Source organism: Miniopterus natalensis, chromosome 6, assembly GCF_054644295.1.
Source record: "Miniopterus natalensis isolate mMinNat1 chromosome 6, mMinNat1.hap1, whole genome shotgun sequence".
In the NCBI taxonomy this organism is placed as follows: Eukaryota; Metazoa; Chordata; class Mammalia; order Chiroptera; family Miniopteridae; genus Miniopterus; species Miniopterus natalensis.
Window position 1 is genome coordinate 73,955,329 of NC_142086.1, and position 19,886 is coordinate 73,975,214.

Below are 19,886 nucleotides of genomic sequence, written 5' to 3' on the forward strand. Positions count from 1 at the left end.
GCGGGGACGGGACTTATTTGAGCCCAGGACCACTTCCTGAAGCGCGGGGCGGGAGGTTACCCGCTGCCTGGAGTTCTGTGGAGTAAGTGGGGGTCGGTCGGAGGCCGGCCGTTCAGTTTCGCCGCAGTTAGGCGCCGGTTTCCATCTTGGCACCACGGCCCCGTTCTCCAGCCCCAAGCCCGGCGCGGCTGCCCGGGGGGCTTCTTCAGCCTCCTTGACGCCGCTCCAAGGGGCACCTACGTGGCCGTCGCCTGGGTGTCCAGCCAGGGGCCTGGCTCCGGGCTTCAGCACTCTGAGCCGCAGTAAGAAGTACCCGAGCCCTCCCGCGCCCTGACTCCCTCTCAGAACCGTCGAGACCTGGTTCAGAGCGGCAGCCTTGGACCTCAGACTAGACGGATCCAAGAGGCTCAGCCCCGGCATCTCCTCAGACTGGGCTCTGCGTCGTCTCGAATATGTCACCCACCATCTCCCACAAGGACAGCAGTCGGCAACGACGGCCGGGAGCTTTCAGCCACTCTCTGGATATGAAGAGCGGCCCTCTGCCGCCGGGCTGCTGGGATGACACTCACCCGGACTTGGTGGGCGGAGAAGGGGACAAAGAAGCTCTTCTTTGGGGCACCGGCGTCGATGACTTCTCAAAACCCCCCCGGAGCTGCCAGGCCGAACTAAGCAGCATTTTGCTGTTGCTTTTTCTTTACGTGCTCCAGGGCATTCCACTGGGCCTGGCGGGAAGCATACCACTCATTTTGCAGAGCAAAAATATTAGCTATACAGATCAGGCGTTCTTCAGTTTAGTCTTTTGGCCCTTCAGTCTCAAATTGCTCTGGGCTCCATTAGTTGATGCAGTTTACTTTAGGAACTTCGGCCGTCGCAAATCTTGGCTTGTCCCTACACAGTATGTACTGGGAATCTTCATGATATATTTATCCACTCAGGTGGACCGTTTGCTGGGGAATACTGACGGCACAGCCCCCGATGTGGTTGCTCTCACAGTGACATTCTTTTTGTTTGAATTCCTGGCCGCCACGCAGGACATCGCGGTGGATGGTTGGGCATTAACTATGTTATCCCGGGAGAACGTGGGTTATGCTTCTACTTGCAATTCAGTGGGCCAAACAGCGGGCTACTTTTTGGGCAATGTTTTGTTTTTGGCCCTTGAATCTGCCGACTTTTGCAACAAATATTTGCGGTTTCAGCCTCAACCCAGGGGAATCGTTACTCTTTCAGGTATTTACAGTAGCATGCTGTTAGGTTATTTTATGTTTATGAATCCTTTTGACTGTGCGTGACATTGAAGGGAAGCTCATTACTTAATTTACTGGAAATCATTTTATGGGAGATGACCTGGGGTAAGTTTTATGTTCCACTAAAATGAGCTTTTTCTGTCTTAATGACTGCATTGGAGTGGTCATAATCTTTCAGTACCCAGTAAGCAAGGAGAGGCAACCTGTGCAATAACATTGATGTGGAATGGCAAACACAACTCAGTCTAGGGACCTGTTGCCTAATACACAGATGCACATTTTTTAAAAGTATGGCTAGTGTGAAGACACAAATCCAGCCTGACACCTGTGGTTCTTATTTTCCTTTTTTCTTTCCTTGGATTGAAGTTTCTAGCTCCAAGCTTTCTGGTCCCTTTCTAGACCCTATTTTTATACCAGGAGTCTTCATTTAGCCCTCTTGTGAAAGGAATAGAGTTAATTTATTCAAACATTAACTAGTTGACTGAGAGTTCTAAGGGCCTGCTATAAAGCAGCGCCCAAACCACAAGGAATGGGAGAGGTACACGTTTTAGGGGAGCTCACAGTTGCTGGTTATTAACTGAGTGTGAGAGTCAGGCTTCACGTTGCAGATATTTGACCTTGTTGAATTATAAGATTCTGTGAAGTGGGTAAATGGAATTACAGAGTGCAGAACACCGAGTGAAAATGCACTGAAGCAGCAAAGTACAAAAAAGTACAGGACAGTGCCTACGATGTTCAAAGTGCCTGAAGCAATAATTGTGAGGACTGGCTGTGGGAAATAGTGCTAATAGAAAGGTAGTGACCAAGTTAGTAAGATTTCTTTTAAATGCTATGAGAAAGAGTTTGAAGAAATTGGATGTAAGTTCTACAAAATTTCCTCTTTTTCTGCATGGGTAAAGTACATGCCCCGGTAAGGTTTAAACTTTCCTAACAACTAGGAAACAGAAGTAAAATTGACAATATCAGTAATAACCACCATCAGGAATATAGCAGAATTCTTCATTCTGGTAGTGATGATGAATTTAAACAGCTAAACTTTCATCTTCCCAGTACTAGATTGGGATGCCCCACCAGGGTAAATGTCAGGGGTGGTGAGGGAAATGTAAGAGTATAATATTTTGGGAGTGGCAATGAGGGAGGGATTCACAACGGAACTACTCATTCCCAGAAATCCCCGGTATGCCTCTACACCTCATATGGGACCTGCCTTTCTACCTCTTCAAACTGCTAGTGAGCCACTACTACTGATGAAATGATAATTGTACTTTTCTTCAGTTGGTTTGAGGCCAAAAGGGTTTAGAGCTCATTGCTCTGCAATAAATAGATTTGTCTCTGAATGTTCTGGGGTCCCACCCCTGCTCTATGGATAAATCTCTGCCTAAAAATAATTTGTGACTTGCATCAAATTGGCACCTTGTTGCTTTTTATGTGTCTTGCTTTTCATTGCGTACTGGACTGTTCAGGCCACCAGAGAAGACTAATGAGATGATGTGTTGCTTAACATAGGAAAGCCTCAGTAGAGAAATTAAGATTTAAGAGACCATGGGAACTAAATTACTAACAAGGTAAAATATAACTTTCTCTTAAGTATGGTATAAGAGGGATGGATAGAACAGCATTCCCGAGAATGGCATTCAGGAGCCATTACAATTATACCCTCTCACAGCTCTTCCCTGATGGGAAGGTCAGAATTATGCCATTGGAGTTTTATTTGTACTGACTGATTATTTTGAATAGCTGTTTATTCTGTGGAATTTGAACTTTGTTCTCCAGGAAATTGTAGAAATAGCTTACTATTTAGAAGAGCTTACTATTTTATATCTGTAGTGGACTGCTGTTTCTGGCTTCAACATTTTAGTAAGTTAAGAGTTGAAGAGTTTCTGAATTTTCATTTGTCTCTTTATGTCTACACATACCACATTTGTAGGCTTGTACTTTCTGGAACTTAGTGTAACTAAGAAAAACTAGTGGTTTTGAGGAACTTAAAGAACATGGAAATAATCATGAAGGAAATAAAATTGTTTAGGTAATTAAAAAAGAGCCAAACATTAAGGCAGATTCCTGGAAAATCAGGAAATTAAAAATAGGCATAATTTTTTGGTGAAATTCTAAAATATGTTCTGTGATTAACACTTTGAGTGTTACAGATACGTGGAGATGGAACATACTGAGAAAGAATTGTTTTTTGCCATCTAGGAAGCAGTAATCTAAATAGTAAATATGGAACAAGGAGGATGGGGTGAGAACAGAATCCGTTAGAAACAAAACCATGGTTATGCTGAGATTGGCTTTGGTCCCTTAAAGTGTCCAGGACAGTACTGAACTCAGAAGTGGGCTTTTTCTGTTCTGCCACATTTGGTTTTCAAGGATCTTTAGTAGCAAAAAGGGATGACTTTTTAAGCTGCAAGAACTGATTAATCTAGAAGAACATAGAGATGAGAACATAACATTTCATGACTTGAAAGAATCACATATTTCAGTTCCTTTCATTCGTATAGGTGAAGTAACTGCAGCCAAGTGGCTAGTTAAAAGGTAGAGATACCTACAGGTTAGGAGTCCTGATTCCTTAAATGTAATACGTGCATAATGTAACAATACAGTGGAACCTCTGTTCTTGAACTTAATTCGTTCCAGAAGGCTATTCAAAAACCAAAGCATTTTTTCCCATTAGAAATAATGTAAATAGAACGAATCTGTTCCAGGCCCCCAAATGATTCCCTGTTTTAACCTTTTTTATATACAGTACATGTTAAATGTACTGTTTAATCTAGAAATAAACACTTTAAAAACAAAAAGGACATGAAATGTAAATGAAAATTTAACAAAAAGGAAATATGCAGTAAAAACTGAAAATTTAATAATAAGCAGCAACAAAAGCAAAAAAACACAAATATTTACAGCACAATTTTCTGAGATGTTAACAGCAGTAAACTTCTGAGATGTTAACAGCAGTAAACTGACTCATCTCTGTGTGTTTTTTTCTTTGTCGCCTGAGTCAGGAGTATAAGTCAGTTTACCGCTAAATCTCACGTTGTTGTTAACATCTCTGTATAATAGTAAAGTATGAGTTATTTTAAAAAACAAACCAACACGAATTCATTACCTTAAAAGCTAATCTCTGTGTAAATATACCAAAAACCAAACCACTAACGTTACCTTAAAAGCTAATCTCTGTATAATAATTTAAAAAGTACGCTTTAGCCCTGGCCAGTGTGGTGCAGTTGTTAAAGCGTTGGGGAGGCAACCAATCGATGTGTCTCTCTCAGGTCAGTGTCTTGCCCCTCTCTCTGTACCCCCTCCCACCCTCGCACTCTCTCTCAGAATCAATGGAAAAAATATCCTTGGGTAAAGACTAACAACAGCAACAACAAACAAAGTAAGCTTTATAAAAACAAAAACGTCCATTACCTTAAAAGCTAATCTCTGGGTAAGGTTGATATAAAATCTTTGAGTTTAGCTTCCTTTTTGCCTTAAATGAAACAAGTTCATGAATTTGGTGGATCTTACATATCATTATAGACAAATGGAGCAAATTTGAACTTATTTTCAGTTGTTGGAGCCCTAGTACTAAAGTGAGATAAGTGGAGGAATACTGGTGTATTCAAGAGGGATTAGATATTAGATATTAAAAGCTGGAGCCCACACCATAGAAGGAAGGTCTTAAAGCCATTTTTCTTTTTTAAAGCAAAGCAAAGGAGAAATGGTGCTATGTGTGGTCTTTGTCCAGTGGAGAACTGTGGAATTGCTTTTGTGTGGAAAAATCCATTTACAAAATGCACGGTGAACAAAAAAATTATTTTATTTTATTTGGCATGACTTTTACTCTGACTTTCACTTCTAACTTTTATTGAAATTTATTTAGAGGCCAACTGAATTAGCCTGTAAGAGTTCTTTTTCGATTCTTTAAATTATCTTGACCTACATATCTTATTCCTACCACAGTCTTAGAACTTTTGCATTTTTAAATTTTCCATTCATTTTTTAAAACTTTTTATTTTAAAATAATTATGAGTTCACAGGAGGTGGCAAAGAAATATTTAGTAAACTCCCCAGCCTCCTCCCTTAACATCTTAGATACTATAGTACGATATCAAAACCAAAAAATTGACATTGATACAATCTATAGAGTTTATTCAGATTTCACCAGTTATACATGTACTCATTTATGTGTGTGCATAGGTGTCTGTGCATGGGTGTGGTATATGTGGTTTCATCACATATATAGCCTTGCATAACCACCACCACCACCACAATCGAAATACTCAACCATACAATCATCACAAGACTCCTTTATGTTGTCTCTTTATAGCTATACCCATTTCTTCCTCTCCATCCCTAACGCCTAGATGCCATTAATCTGTTTTCCATCTTTATAATTATGTTATTTCAGAAATATTACCTAAATGAAATCATGCAGTATGCATCCTCTGGAGATTGGCCCTTTTCATTCAGCATAATTTCTTTGAGGTTCATCCAGGTTGTTGCATGTAGCAATAATTTGTGTCTTTTTATTGCCGATAAGTATTCCATTTGTTAGACATATCACAGTTTATTTCACAACTCATTTATTGAAGGAGATTTGAGTAGTTTCCAGTTTTGGGCTATTGCTGTGTGAAAATAGGTCTTTATTTCTCAGAGATAAATGCCCAAGAATGCAAATGTTGGTTTATGGTAAGTCCATTTTTAGTTCTGAAAGGAACTGCCAAAATTTTTTGCAGGCGGCTATTCCATTTTGTCTCCCTACAAACAATATATGAGTGTTCCATTTTCTTTGTTTCTTTGCCAGCATTGGATATGATAATTCCTTTTCTTTATTTTCCCAGTTCATTGTATTGATGGGATCTTTATTTTTCATTTTATTGCACTGTCCTATGTTTTGCCTTAAATATTAGGCACCTGGGTGCTAGCTATTATATCCTTCTTGGTTACTGGTGAATTGTTACATGCTCTTAATTTTTGCATTCATGGGAGCCCTAGGTAAGGTTTAGTAGCCACTTCAGAGTCTTTGCTCAAAAATCATGTTTATGAAACTTGAACATCAGCTTTGACATCTTGATCATATCATAGTACACATCATACATAGTATAAATCATAATACTTTTTTTTTTTTTAAATATATCTTTTTTGATTTCGGAGAGAGAGAGACAGAAACATCAATGATGAGAGTCATTGATTGCCTGCAGCCCGCAACCAGGGCATGTGCCCTGACTGGGAATCAAACCCCGATCGCCTGGATCGTAGGTCGATGCTCAACCGCTGAGCCACGCCCGGCCGGGCAATCATAATACTTTTGTAGATAAATACTTAAATCAAAATTAACCAGAATGTTAATAATGGAATATTTTGATTCTTTTTTATAATAATACCTTTACAGTGGTTAGTATATCAGGCTATGTATGTTCTAGCATCAAAGCAATGTTAATAAACAATATGGTCAGTATTTATGGTAATTATGTATTTTCTGGCAGTGGCAAAGCCTCTTTTTCTGAGCTGTTAACTTCATTCGGTTCATGTGAACTATGGCAAGCCTTTGAATTAGGGTTTTGAATCATGCATTGTTACTACTTCCTCCTTTCATGTGCACTGTGATTTTATCCTCAAAGCTCAAAGAAATTACAAATAATCCTACCTGCAAACAGTACTGGAACCTGTTTAACTTGTTCTTATTCTTTTTCCCCCCCTGGTATTGGTATTTAAATTCTAAGTGAAGACTTTGTTCATTAAAATTGGGAGAATATACTAAACAAATTTTATAAAAAAAGAGAACTGGAACTCATAATGTAGTATATAACTAACAGACTTTAAATTTTCACTTAACATTTATATACAGACCATTAATTGAAATTTCTGGTGACAGTGATAATAATACATTTTTAAGGGTTTCTTAAACAGTTAAACCAAATGAGAAACAAAAACTTTCTGAATGAGAATAATAATGTAAATGAAATTCTGTAAACAAGTCATCATTTGTCACATTTCACAGACGACATTAAGGATGCAAAAATAATGAACATTAGCCTCACTTAAAGAATAACCGTAAATTGTTCATTCCTTTTGACCCAGATTCCAAAACATCCTATTAACATAAACTAGAAATTGTAAAGATGTTATTTTGATAAACTTTAATCATAACTTATGTAGATTACTATTTTTAAATGGATACCTTTGTGTTTAAGAATGTTTTGTTTTTCTTCTGATATCTAAAATTAAGTATAACTTTGTCATGTTGGAGACAGAACTCACCTCTGAATACAAATTTCCATATGTGCTTCACGCATTTTAGCTTCTTTAATTTGCGTCATTTGAGCAGCATAGCCTTGTTTTTGGTTGGGCTTCTAGAGACTAAATAATTAGCCAATTCAAGTAAATTCTTATTTCAACATTAATTTTTAAAATATTTTATGCAGGTAGTATGAAATAATGGAAAGATTATAAACCTAAATTCAGATTTAGGTTCAATTTCTGCCTCCTAATAATTTTACCTTTGGCAAAGATTTAAGTATTCTGGGCTCTTCATGTCTGTATACTAATAATGCCTGCTTTGCCTGTCTCACATGTTTGCTATGAAAATCAAATCAGATAACATGTAAGAAAGGACCATTTAAACACTAAGGTGAAAATTGGTCTAAACAAATAATGCCGTATGTCTCCATCATAAGTGAGGTACAAGTGGTAGTGATCACCTTCAGCTAGCACAGAGCAGAGCAAGACCAAATTCAGAGGAAAAGCCCTGACTGAAGAATGTTCTATTCGTTTTTGAAAAAAGGTGACTAGGCTCCATGAACAGTAAGTTGTGCTACATGAGCAATAAAGTAACAAGTAAACACATATAAAAATGAGTACAAATCTAGAGTGTTAGAGCTAGAAAGCATCCAGGATTTTCTAGCCACGGCCCCTTATTTTATAAATGAGGAAACTGAACAGGGTTATCCAGTAAGTTTTATAGTGGCAAACTAAGATGCCTTTCTCAGGGTGGTTAAGGAGATACAGGTTTTGAAATTAATTGTATAAGGCATCAAATCACAATTTTATCACTGACTTAGAATGTAACTTCAGGCATAACCTCTCTAAGCCTGTTTATCTGTAACTTGGGACTAGTAATAAACTCATCTATTGAGTTGTAGAAAAGGAGATGGTATATGTAAAATGCTCAGCACACTTATGGTACATGATATACACAATAAATGGTGCCTTTATTATTACTATTATTTTTAGCTATTACACAGAATCTTCCAAAACATTATTTGCTCCCCCTGCTTAAGTTGTTCAAAATAATGGCTAATATTCCAGCTATCTTTCACTGAAACAACCCAAACAGTAATCTTCATGTGTCCCCATTGTGCAAACTACAAGTATGGAGAAATTGTTTCTGTATCTCGGTGTTGAAGAGAAGGCTATTCTTAAACAGTTTAAAAACATTAGGAAGTTTAAAAATAAAAGTTGGAAAATTGAAATGATCATCTACTTATTGTCTAAGTTGTCATAATTTAATGGTTTAGGTGGTTAAGAAGTATGGCTCATGGGCCTTATGGGACATGAAAATCATCTCCCCCTAACCCCCAGCACTTTTCTTGAATAAAATGACAGACTTGTTTCATTTAACCCACTAAATATCTATACCCACCCCCCCACACCCCCCCCCACACCCCACACCCCCGTTAAGTATCACTGTCTATTTTGGTTCTATACAATGTTGTTTAACAGAGCCAGGACTGTCTAGTTCGTCTGCAATGCCTGGTGCTTATGGTACTTGAACATGATAGGCACATTGTGTCAGTTTTTTAAAAACAGATTTTTGTTGAGGAAAAGTTGTATACAGAATTATATAAAGTCAATGAAGTTATGTCATTTCAAAAGTTAATTATAGATTTCAACATTTTAAATTTCAGATTTCCTTTTTTTCTGGGGAACTGTATTTTTGATAACAACAACTTTAGTTGCTGTTCTGAAAAAAGAAAACAAAGAGGTATCAGTAGGAAAAGAAGAAACCCAAGGGATCACAGATACTTACAAGCTGCTTTTTGCAATTATAAAAATGCCAGCAGTACTGACATTTTGCCTTCTGGTTCTAACTGCAAAGGTAAGAGATTTATAAAGCTAATTTACCATTCTGTTATAATTACCAATATGATGAAGCACTTTTGTTGTCTTTTCATATCATAGGTTCCTTTCCACTACTATTAGAATTTAACAATAAAAAACAATTTTCTGTTTATTAAATGTGTTTTAAAAGGTGTGATGATATCAAATATAATTTCTGAATGTCTTGGGATCTTGGAAAGAATTATGCCAATTTGAAGTATGTCTAATAAATGTGAAATTTTGTTTAATGAGTGCCATTATTGCTTGGTATACAAGTGAATGCCTAGAAAAAAAAAATAATAGGTCTCTACTGTTATAATGAGTATACATTTAATGTGAGAGATAATAAAATTATTTACTTAGAATGTGATTTATAAAGATATAGAAATGTATGAGTATTAGAAGTTTATTTAAAACTCAGTTGAATATTTTTTCATGTTAGAAGGAAATGTAAAAGAAATGGGGATTTTGGTGATTTTTATTTTATCCTTTATGTTTTCTGTATTAAGACGTCCTAATTTTATAGCTCTAAAACATTTTAAAGACATTACACTAGAAGAAAGGTGAGTGTAGTTTGTTTTAGTGAGCTGTTGCTACTGTTGGAATTAATATTTCTAAAATCTAAAATCAGTTATAGGAGCAGTGATGCTCCATTTTAACCAGATTTATTTGGAGTCAAAGACTTTTAAACTTAAAATACATAAATCAGTAAGTTTGGATTTGGACACTTTATTTTAAGAGATTGAACTTTGAAGTGGAAATTTAGTTGTAATTAGAGCCACCTATAGTTCCTAAGAGTGCTGAAGTTTTAGTTGTTTTCACTGAATATTGTCAGTAGACCAACTTGATTGTTGTACCAGATGTAATAATAAACTTGTAACTGGCATGGGTTAATCATGAGATTGAGGTTATTGAAGAACTTATGCTTGGAAGAAAATATTTCATAAATCATAAATTAAAATATTTTTTGTTTTTATATTACAGATTGGTTTTTCAGCAGCAGATGCAGTAACAGGACTGAAATTGGTAGAAGAGGGAGTACCCAAAGAACATTTAGCCTTATTGGCAGTTCCAATGGTTCCTTTGCAGATCATATTGCCCCTGATCATCAGCAAATACACTTCAGGTCCCCAGCCACTAAACGTATTTTACAAAGCCATGCCCTACAGGTAAAAACAAAATAAAACCTTTGTAAATAAGAAAGGTTAAGTGAGGAACATTCATTAGTATCACTAACATCTGTAGAATATATATGGGAAAAGGCTTGAAAAGCATCTTTGACTTTAATATCATTTATATACACTGCTACCTCTTTTTAACCTCCTAATAGGCTTAGATTCAGGCTTTTTCCCCGTGGTAGACACAAATATCTTTTCTAGTTGTTTTTTTAACCTAAAATGGAAGTCAGCTCCATGTTTCTTTTTTTTCTTTCTTATAGATTATTGCTTGGGTTAGAGTTCTCTTTGCTGGTTTGGTGGACTCCTAAAGTAGAACATCAAGGGGGATTCCCTGTATATTACTATATCATACTGCTGCTGAGTTATGCGTTACACCAGGTAAGCTTGTTGTGGTTTTCTCTGGAAGTAAACTGTTCTTGGTAAAATAAAGATGACATTTTTCTACAGTTGCCTTAAAATAATGATAAATTTTAAGACTTAAGCACAGATCTGACAATGAAGTTATTTGACTGTGTACTTTAGCCCTTGCAACTTTTGATTTAATGAGGTTTATCCATGGAAAGAGAATTTATTCTTCATTCGTTTCATTCTTTTGTTCATTTGACAAGTATTTTTTATATTTCAGAATTTATTCCAAAGGTAGTAATTCTACCCTTGCTAAGTATTTCTCAGTCCATCCCTAGATTTGGATTCATTCTTTCTTCTAGTCCCAATATTTTTTTCTTTTTGAAAGTATTAATAAATAATGATAGCTACTGGGTTAAAGGTTCCAGGTTTTTGGTTTAGATTCTGTATTGAAAGTTATAACTTACTCTTTGTGGTTTTGGAAGCTGTGTGTCAATCTGCTTTTTCTTTCTTTATTAAATATGTTTGTAATACCTAAAAAAAGTGATCCCCACTTTGCCCTAACCTCACCTAAGCTACCATTGCAGAATGCGGTTTTGTTCTGGGGGCAAGTGATTCAAGTAAATGGCAAATACCCAGCAATATCCTTTGGGACTCAACTGCAGTTATTGCTAATGTGTATTTTAGAGTCACTTTGGATTTTTCTGTGGAACCTAGCTTAAGCATTTTGAAAGTTATATTTACCAACTCCTCACTTTGTTTTTAACTGAAACCTAAAAATATGGCTACCAGGTAATCTTAGTAATGTTTTTGCATGCAATTGTATCATTTAGGAGAACTCCATAGTGGACCATTTCTGACTAACTATGTAAATCATTGAGGCCAGGGTGTCAAGTATAATTTTCTTTTGTTTTCCACATAATTAATGCTAGGCGCAAAAGTTAAAAGAAGTGCTTTAGCTTAGCAAATGCTTCACTATCTGTGTAAGTAAAAGAAAACTATGATGTAGTAGCCCAAAACTCATTTGTTTGACCTTGGATTTCACTAGAGAATTTTTCAAAGTGTACTCATTGAAAATCAGACAACCAGATACTTTGTGGGGAAAAAGGTACAAGGCCAAGTATATTTGAGAAATGATACATGATATAACCCCTCTTTATGTAGCAACTTAATCATTCCTTCAACAGATATTAAGTGGGCAACGATTTCATGCCAGAAAACACATTCTAAGTACTAAAATATAACAGTGAATAAATCATTCCGAAATCCCTACCCCTTTAGGAGTTTACATCCTAAAGGCTTTCAGAAGGCCTCTAGTGAAAGGGACCTGTTCAATTTTATGTAACTTTGTGTTTCTCAGTCTTCTTGATATTGGAACATCCCATGGTACAGTATTCAAAGGAGTATATAGTTGTATTTCATGTTTCTTTTAATATGAGTGCTTAAATGTATAATACATATATACATATAAATAGATGCACACACATATATGATATATTTAGATACAGTACAAATACAGGGTTTTGCTTATTGATATATGCATCTTCAAAGCCACCTCATCTGTCATTTTAAGCTGTCATTTATTTAGGTCCCAGTAGCACGATTTGTGTACTTCTGTTTACAGTACTTACCGCATTTTATCATAATTTATTCACTATTTTCCTAGCCTAGAAGAAATTCTTGAAGGGCACAAGAGACTGTCTTAGTCATCTTTATAGTGTCATGATCTGGCTTAAAGCCTGGTCAATAAGAAATGTTCAGTAAATGTTTGTTGACTTGAGTTTAATAAGGGTCATGAAAATTAATTTTCAAGTTTATAATTTTTATTTTCTTAATTCAGACTATAGCTTTATAAAGTCTAATCATACTAAAGATGTTTTACATTTTCCTTGTAGGTTACATTGTACAGCATGTATGTTTCCATAATGGCTTTTAATGCAAGGGTTAGTGATCCACTTATTGGAGGAACATATATGACCCTTTTAAATACTGTGTCCAACCTGGGAGGAAACTGGCCTTCTACAGTAGCCCTTTGGCTAGTAGATCCCCTCACTATGAAAGAGTGTATAGGAGCATCAAATCAGAATTGTCAAACACCAGATAATATTGAGGTAAGTATGTTGTAATTTTAAAAAACATTAAACTAATATTAAGATATTAATTTTGTTATTTTGCCTCTAGAAGTACTATATTTTAAAAATCATATCTGCCCATTGTTTCTCATGTAGAAATCTACATATTTTTTTTCTTTCCCGTCATAACTAAGGGTTTTAATGCACTGAAATCAGTAAGAGTAGCTTACTTGAGGGTGCTTCTCAGCAAGGGAGGGGCAGTCTGCTCTCTCCTCCACCTGAGGATCGCTGTCCTACACAATAGATACTTAATAAATTAATACTTGTTAATAAATTAAATTAATACTTATTAATAGTTAATAAGTCTTATACTGATAGTAAAAAGGAAATTTCATTGGCTATTCATTTAACAATTGTAGATAAAACCAAGTGGTTAATAGTTTGTTGATAGATTATTTCAAAGTAACATTAGCCTACTTTTGGAGTAGATTCATTGGACATTTCTTCACCTTTTCAAATATGAAAAGCTGTATCTTGAAAATGAGTATTGTGTATAGCATGAGCTGAAAATTGCTTTTAATCCTGTTAGCATTAGGGAGATTAAGATACATTAACATGTAACAAAAATAAATTTTGATCAGTCTTTTAAATTACAAAGTAGAAACATGTAAATTGCTAAATACTTCCATTTTGAAATTATGGAATATTTATTATAGTTTTATTTTTACAGCTTTGCAAAAAACTCGGTGGCTCGTGTGTTACAGCACTGGATGGTTATTATGTGGAGTCCATTATTTGTGTGCTTATTGGATTTGGGTGGTGGTTCTTTTTTGGTCCAAAATTTAAAAAGTTACAAGATGAAGGACTGTCTTCATGGAAGTGCAAAAGGAACAATTAATGCATTTACTACTGGACATTCTAAAAAGGTAACTATAGTTTAGTTTTAATTCAGAGAATTATGCTAATCAGTGCACAGGAGTATAAAATATCATTTTAAACAAGGAAATTATTACTATAAAATGCCAAATGGCTAAAAAATGGAGACCTCTCTATATACATGATTATATAGTCCTTGCCTTGTTAATGTATTTACAGTTTACTTAAGGTCAGGAAATCTGTTCTAAAACAGCTTTCCTGGCCTTGTTATTTGATTTATATCTTTTTAATTTACTGACCAAAGTATCTTTTAAGCAGCACTACAGTAGCCATGGGTGGTAACCATGCAGTCAAGTATTGTTATCAGTTCCTATCCTTGAGCTGTATTTAAATTTTGGTAAAATATATTAAATGGAAAAGAGCTTGATATTCAGGTACTAATTATAACACCCCTGACCTGTTGAAAGTTAAATCTTATTTTGAATTTCAAATTGTTAAATTCTATGTGGAATTTCCTGAGAAGAAAATTTAGACTACTGACTGAAATGCCATTTTAGTTGTTATTTTTCTGACCACAACCACATTGTACTAATGAATCTGTGTTAAAAAGACGATTTTAAAGTAGTTCCTGCTTTTGTAGGCATTAAAGATTTATAAGAAGATTATTCAAACTATTTTTTATATAATAAAAAGCTATGATTTTTAAGTTATTGATTCTCTGTCCACCCTTTTTGGAAGATATTTTGATTCCTTGTTAACTTTTACCCTAAAGCATGCTTATGTTTTTTTGTCATAAGTGCTACATGGCACACAGAAATCTCATGAGTGGATCAAATTTAGTGTTGTATACATGTTGGTGGCAAAGTTTTGAAAATAAAAATTAAATGTTTTTCTTCGAGTAGGTTTTTTTTAATTACTGAGAATTAAAAAAAGAACAGTAAGTCTTTCAGATTAAGTAAAATTTAAGTGAGTTATACTAGAATTAAAAAAAAAAGTTTTAAGGAGAGAGACAAAGACATTTTGTGCCTTTGACAAATTAAATCATGAGGTGGAAGAATGTTTATTAATTAAGCACTTTACTAGTGAGAAAAGATCTCACAATTATTTTATATCAGATCAGGTACTGTATTTCCACTTATTAAAACACAATCTTCTGTTTGTAAACTGTAGTTTCCAGTAGAGAATTGGTATTCCCAGAGAGTTAAGCTTTTCAGTACTTTAGCAACTTCCGACATATTATGTACAGTCGGTAATAAGGTCCTTGGCATATTTTGTGTTATGTACTACTATCACTTTTTAAAGATTATATAAATCCTTCAAAAGTTAGAGAAAAGAGATTAAGTAGAGTCTTACTTAATAATTTTGTTTTTGTGGAAAATATACACCAACTCCTGGTTTTGTTAACTTTATAACATAGGTTGAGTTTTAGAGTGGGCTTTTTATACGTAATGGAGGGTATACTGGGTGGGAGAGAGTGGCACTGGGCATCTGAAGAAAGGTAGATGGAGGAGGCGGCCTCCAGAGCACGTTCATGGCCATGGAAAGCGGTGCTGGGCACTGATGTCAGATTCTGAGGAGTCACCTGGAATCATCCTAGAGACAGGGAGGCTACACCAAATGGTAGGCTCCAGCACTTTGTCACACGGGTTGTGCATATCATGTATTATAATCAAAATGTTTACTTGAATAAAGAAAAACCACTCTCATACGTGAAATGTATTTTGATATTTAGTTTTTGGAGTAGGGAGATCACATTTCCAAAATTTTATTTCTTTCTTATTCATGTTACTACAAATTATACATACTTTCAAACATACTTTTAAGTCTACAAATCTTTAATGATTGTAGGTTTAAAATATATTTTAAGCCTTTAATTATGAGGTGGAAGCCAGTAATTGCATTTGTTCTAGAAATGAACAGTTATTTTAAATTGTAGTCATGTTTATTTGGATACATGCTTGTAGTGCATGTCCAGAATTACTTATTATTAGCTTTGTGCAACTATGTAGCATGCATTGATTACTGATGGCATTTTAACAAATAATCTACCTAAATCAGAGGGTCTGTTAATTGTAAATCAGTAGTACTAGAAAATACTACCTATTTTTGTGTGTATTTTTCTTTACTGGTTGATCTACCCTCAAGGATGAACATTCACTCCTCTGGTTAATGTATATATTTACTGGCTAATATGGGATATAAACATATCTCTTTATGTCAGTATCTCCATTTACATATTGGTTGCAACCTGTATGCATCTAATATGAGTCTCAAAAATTCTTATAAGATTAGCTAAGACTAAAACTAAAAACTTCCTCCTTTATAAATATTTTAACTGCTTGGTCAATCATAAAAAAATTTGTTCAACATCTAAAATAGATTTTTCTTTTTTTAAATATATTAAACCTTTGAAATTTAAACCTGCAATCTAAACCTATTATTTTATTCCTTTATTACAAGGGCTTTTATTTTAAACAGGTGTCAGTGGGGACTTGAAACTCCTGAATTACTTGCAAAACTGGATATGTAATTTTTTGTTTTTCTGGATGGAGCTCTTGTTAAAATTTTAATGGACTGTGACCCAAAAAAGTGTAAAGTCATGGCCTTACTGAATGTGGGCTGTACTGTGAATTGTAAACGTAAATTTGAAATAATAGTTGTGACGCTAATGTTTAAAGCATCCTGAAAAAATGTTAAAAGAAAAATCTATGATGAAAATGAAAATTTCTGCGTCTGTGATACTGAACCTGAACTGTAAAGGGGGCTTAGGGCAAATAAAACATTACTGGTAGAAAAGGGACATAACGGTGAATTTTATCCCACAAAAGATGTATCTTAGCCACGGAATCCTTTTTTCTTTTTCTTTCTTTTTAATCTTTTTTTCTTATGAAAAATTTATATTTTGCCTTGTTAACAGAAACCCAGAAAAGTACATTTTATATTCGCTGGTGCAGATCAGTATTTAATATTACACAAGACCAGACTTGTTTTTGTACTTGGGGCATCATGTTCTTTCATGTAGCTGAAAGAATGAGGAAAACTGTAACACAGAACCTACAAAAATAAAGAACCAACTTGTTTGGAACAGTCTACACAGATTCCCCTCTACAGTGTTTTTTACCTTAATATTAGAGAAAGTAAACTTTAAAAATAATTTTATTATAACTAGGTTAATATGTTTAATAGCCATTTTAGTTGCAGAAGGGAAGGTCATAATAGTGCATTGTAACTACTGATTGATTTTTTTAACCAGTATCTTTGGTAGACAGCAAGGCATAATTATTTTATCTTCTATTAGAAGGTTTAAAATGTCCATTGTAGACTGTTCTCTTCCACTTTAGCTTAAACCCTGTCTGATTTGACTGTGCCAAATTTTAATGTTATCATTATTCAGTTTGAGGTTGAGAGCCTTTCCATGTTGTACCTGTCAAAACTTCTAGCAGAGTCTTCATTTTACCTCTCTAAATTGTTAGCAAGGTAGGACGGGCATGGAGAGCTGATATTCCTTCCCGGAATTCTGTTTTGGTGGAGGCAGGTCCTGTATCAGGGCAGGATCATTCATGTACAGGACTCATGCCCTCTTCCTTAAGTGAATAGAAACGTCATGTGACTGTTGGATTATAAAGATTGCTTTTAAGGAGGTTTTCGTTTTTTAGGGGGGGGGTATGCAGTGGATATTTTGTAGAAGAAAAGTTCTATGTAGTAAAATGAAAAGTCTATGACTGATCATAGTTCAGCTTTAAAAAAAATTGCCAAGTTATAACTACAAATATATTAAGATATCAGCAGTATTAATTGGCATAGTTTATATTAAGCCTTGGAGCACTGAGAAAACGGTCGCTACATTCAATAGTTCTTTATTGTCAATGCAGACATAACTTTTTATAACCATTTTGTGTGAAGAATGATGTTTAAAAAACACTACAAAATTAATAAGGTATTGCATAATTCTTAGGGAATTATCACAAGTCTAAAATTTAGTACCCTAGCTAGTTGCAGTTAATCAGTCACTATTATAAAATGTAAATATTAAAGCCTATTCTTACTTTCAAAGTGAAAAGTAAACTGTTCATGTTAAGTTTAATGTGCTAAGACTCTAGCTAGTGATAACCTCGGGAGGCAAACATTTCAGTTTTACCATCCAGCCTTCTAAATTAGGCGTATTGCATGAGAGAGTAGGATGGAGCAATGTACTACAAATAGGACAGTCCTGTGAGACTTTTAATTCTGAACTTAGTGATATAAAGATTACAAGCTGTATTACAGGCGTTATCTATACATTATCCTTAATATATTGGTGAGTCTCTTACAGACTTGGATTCTTACTTTGATTCAACAAATTTATTATCTTTTCTGCAGTAAAAATTTCCTGGCATGTCTTTCTCCTTTAGAGGTTCATATTTTACTCAGCGAAGAAAGGGCAATGAAAGACAGAGGAGGCAAAGAGTAACTGTTCAGGAGAGTGCTCTGGAGAGGCGGTTTTCTTCCACATGCTTACCACATCCCCTTCTGAGGGCGAATGCCATGCTGTGAGCTCCGCTTGGCCCTGGCTCTTCAGGCACTTGGCCAAGCGACTCTAGCTTTATCTTTCAGCTTCAGTGGCCATTTTGAGCACTTAACCTTGTCACACTGACTCCAGCTGATTGTCCCTGACTGAAGCATGGCCAATTTATAGGTCAGCTACCAGTCCATTAGGTTTCTTGGCATGAAAACCAAGCTTGATATGGATGGTAATGCCTGGACCAATCATAGTTTTTTAGGAAATCATGCAAAGTGTGAGATACATTGTGTTAGCAGTGGAAGAATAAGAAACTCACAGCGAGGCAGACGTGGAGTTGGAGATAGGTTAATAATATTTGCAGGAGTAAAGGAACTGCTGCTGCTGAGGACGGGGACAGTTGGTGGCTAAACTCAGTAGAGCTGTGTTCTAACGTAGAATGCAGCCCCAACTCCATTCTAGACATGAGACCTAGTCTACTGCAATTCCCCATCCGTGCCTGATGACTCACTGGAGGTCCCAGGGTTCGTTCTTTCTACAAGTGTCATACTATCCAAAGGCTTCCCTCCACCTATTAAAAAAGTCAATCAATCAAGGTATACTTTATACATAAGTGCACTTATCAATTTGAATTGTATACAAAAGCTTTGCTCCAATATAATTCTGTTCCCTCAACCCTCCTTTGTGCTATTCTTGTCATACAAATTATATCTTTATGCATTATATGCCCATCAACACAGTTTTATAGACATTGTTTTATCTAAAACATACAGGAGAAGCAAAGAGTTATAAATAAAAGTACATACATGGGGTGTTTTGTATTTTGCTGTGTAGTTTCTTGACTTGTACGCTTTAATCCTTGGTATGAATTCTGGTTCCTAGCTCTGCTCTCCCTAAAAGTGTAGGACTAGTTGGCCTGGAAGAAGATGGAAGGAAGCGGAAGGGAGAACAGAGAGGAGAGGGAAGGATAGGGAGAGATTTTGCCGCAGAGAGAACTGATGCCTCTCACTCGGCTAATATTTAATAGATTCTCCTGGGTACCAGGAGCTCCGCTTGGCACTGGCTCTTCAGGCACAGACACAGACACAGTAAGGAGACACAGTCCTGACCTGCAAACACCGGGGAAGGAAGGGAACGAAAAGAAAGCCTGCCTGCCAGTCTGCAAAACTACAAACCAGCTTTTATGTTGTATACAGTGAGGGCCTGCTTGAGACTGTGGCTTTGATCCTTAAACGGAGAGGTTAGGAGCCGGCCTGAGGCGGTGGGCGGAGAGTCAGAGGAGGGGCCGGGGCTCTCCGGGCGGAGGCGGCAGTGAGTGCAGAGCCGTGAGGCAAGCGCCTGGCACGTGTGAGCACCGGCCAGGGTGCGCGGCTCGCTCCCGCGAAGCGCGTGAGGCGGGGCGGGACCGGGAAGCCGAGAGCGGGCCTCCCTCGCGCAGCCCCGCGGGCGCCTACGGCGTCCCGGCAGTGCGCACGCGGGGGGCCCCAAAGCAGAGGCCGTGCAAGGAAGTCTGCAGCCTCTGCCCTGACCCATCCTATGCCCAGCACAGTATTTAGCCAACATTTCATTAAAATTTCAAAACAGGGTCACT

The 19,886-nt window shown here is 36.2% G+C and overlaps 1 protein-coding gene across 4 annotated transcripts in view; it reads left to right on the forward strand.

Annotated features, from left to right (window-relative positions):
• SLC33A1 (solute carrier family 33 member 1) overlaps nt 1-19,886 on the forward strand; it is a 25,947-nt gene continuing 6,061 nt past the window's right edge. The window contains exons 1-7 of one of the 4 annotated variants that reach the window (XM_016222599.2): nt 5-1,227; nt 9,134-9,324; nt 10,311-10,495; nt 10,765-10,882; nt 12,745-12,960; nt 13,652-13,847; nt 16,276-16,895. In XM_016222599.2, the coding sequence (XP_016078085.1) occupies nt 453-1,227; nt 9,134-9,324; nt 10,311-10,495; nt 10,765-10,882; nt 12,745-12,960; nt 13,652-13,819 (1,653 nt within the window). In that variant the 5' untranslated portion in view covers nt 5-452 and the 3' untranslated portion in view covers nt 13,820-13,847; nt 16,276-16,895. Of the gene's footprint in view, nt 1,228-9,133; nt 9,325-10,310; nt 10,496-10,764; nt 10,883-12,744; nt 12,961-13,651; nt 16,896-19,886 lie in introns of those variants that run through there. The other 3 variants (XM_016222600.2, XM_016222598.2, XM_087818364.1) reach the window with 3 other exon arrangements.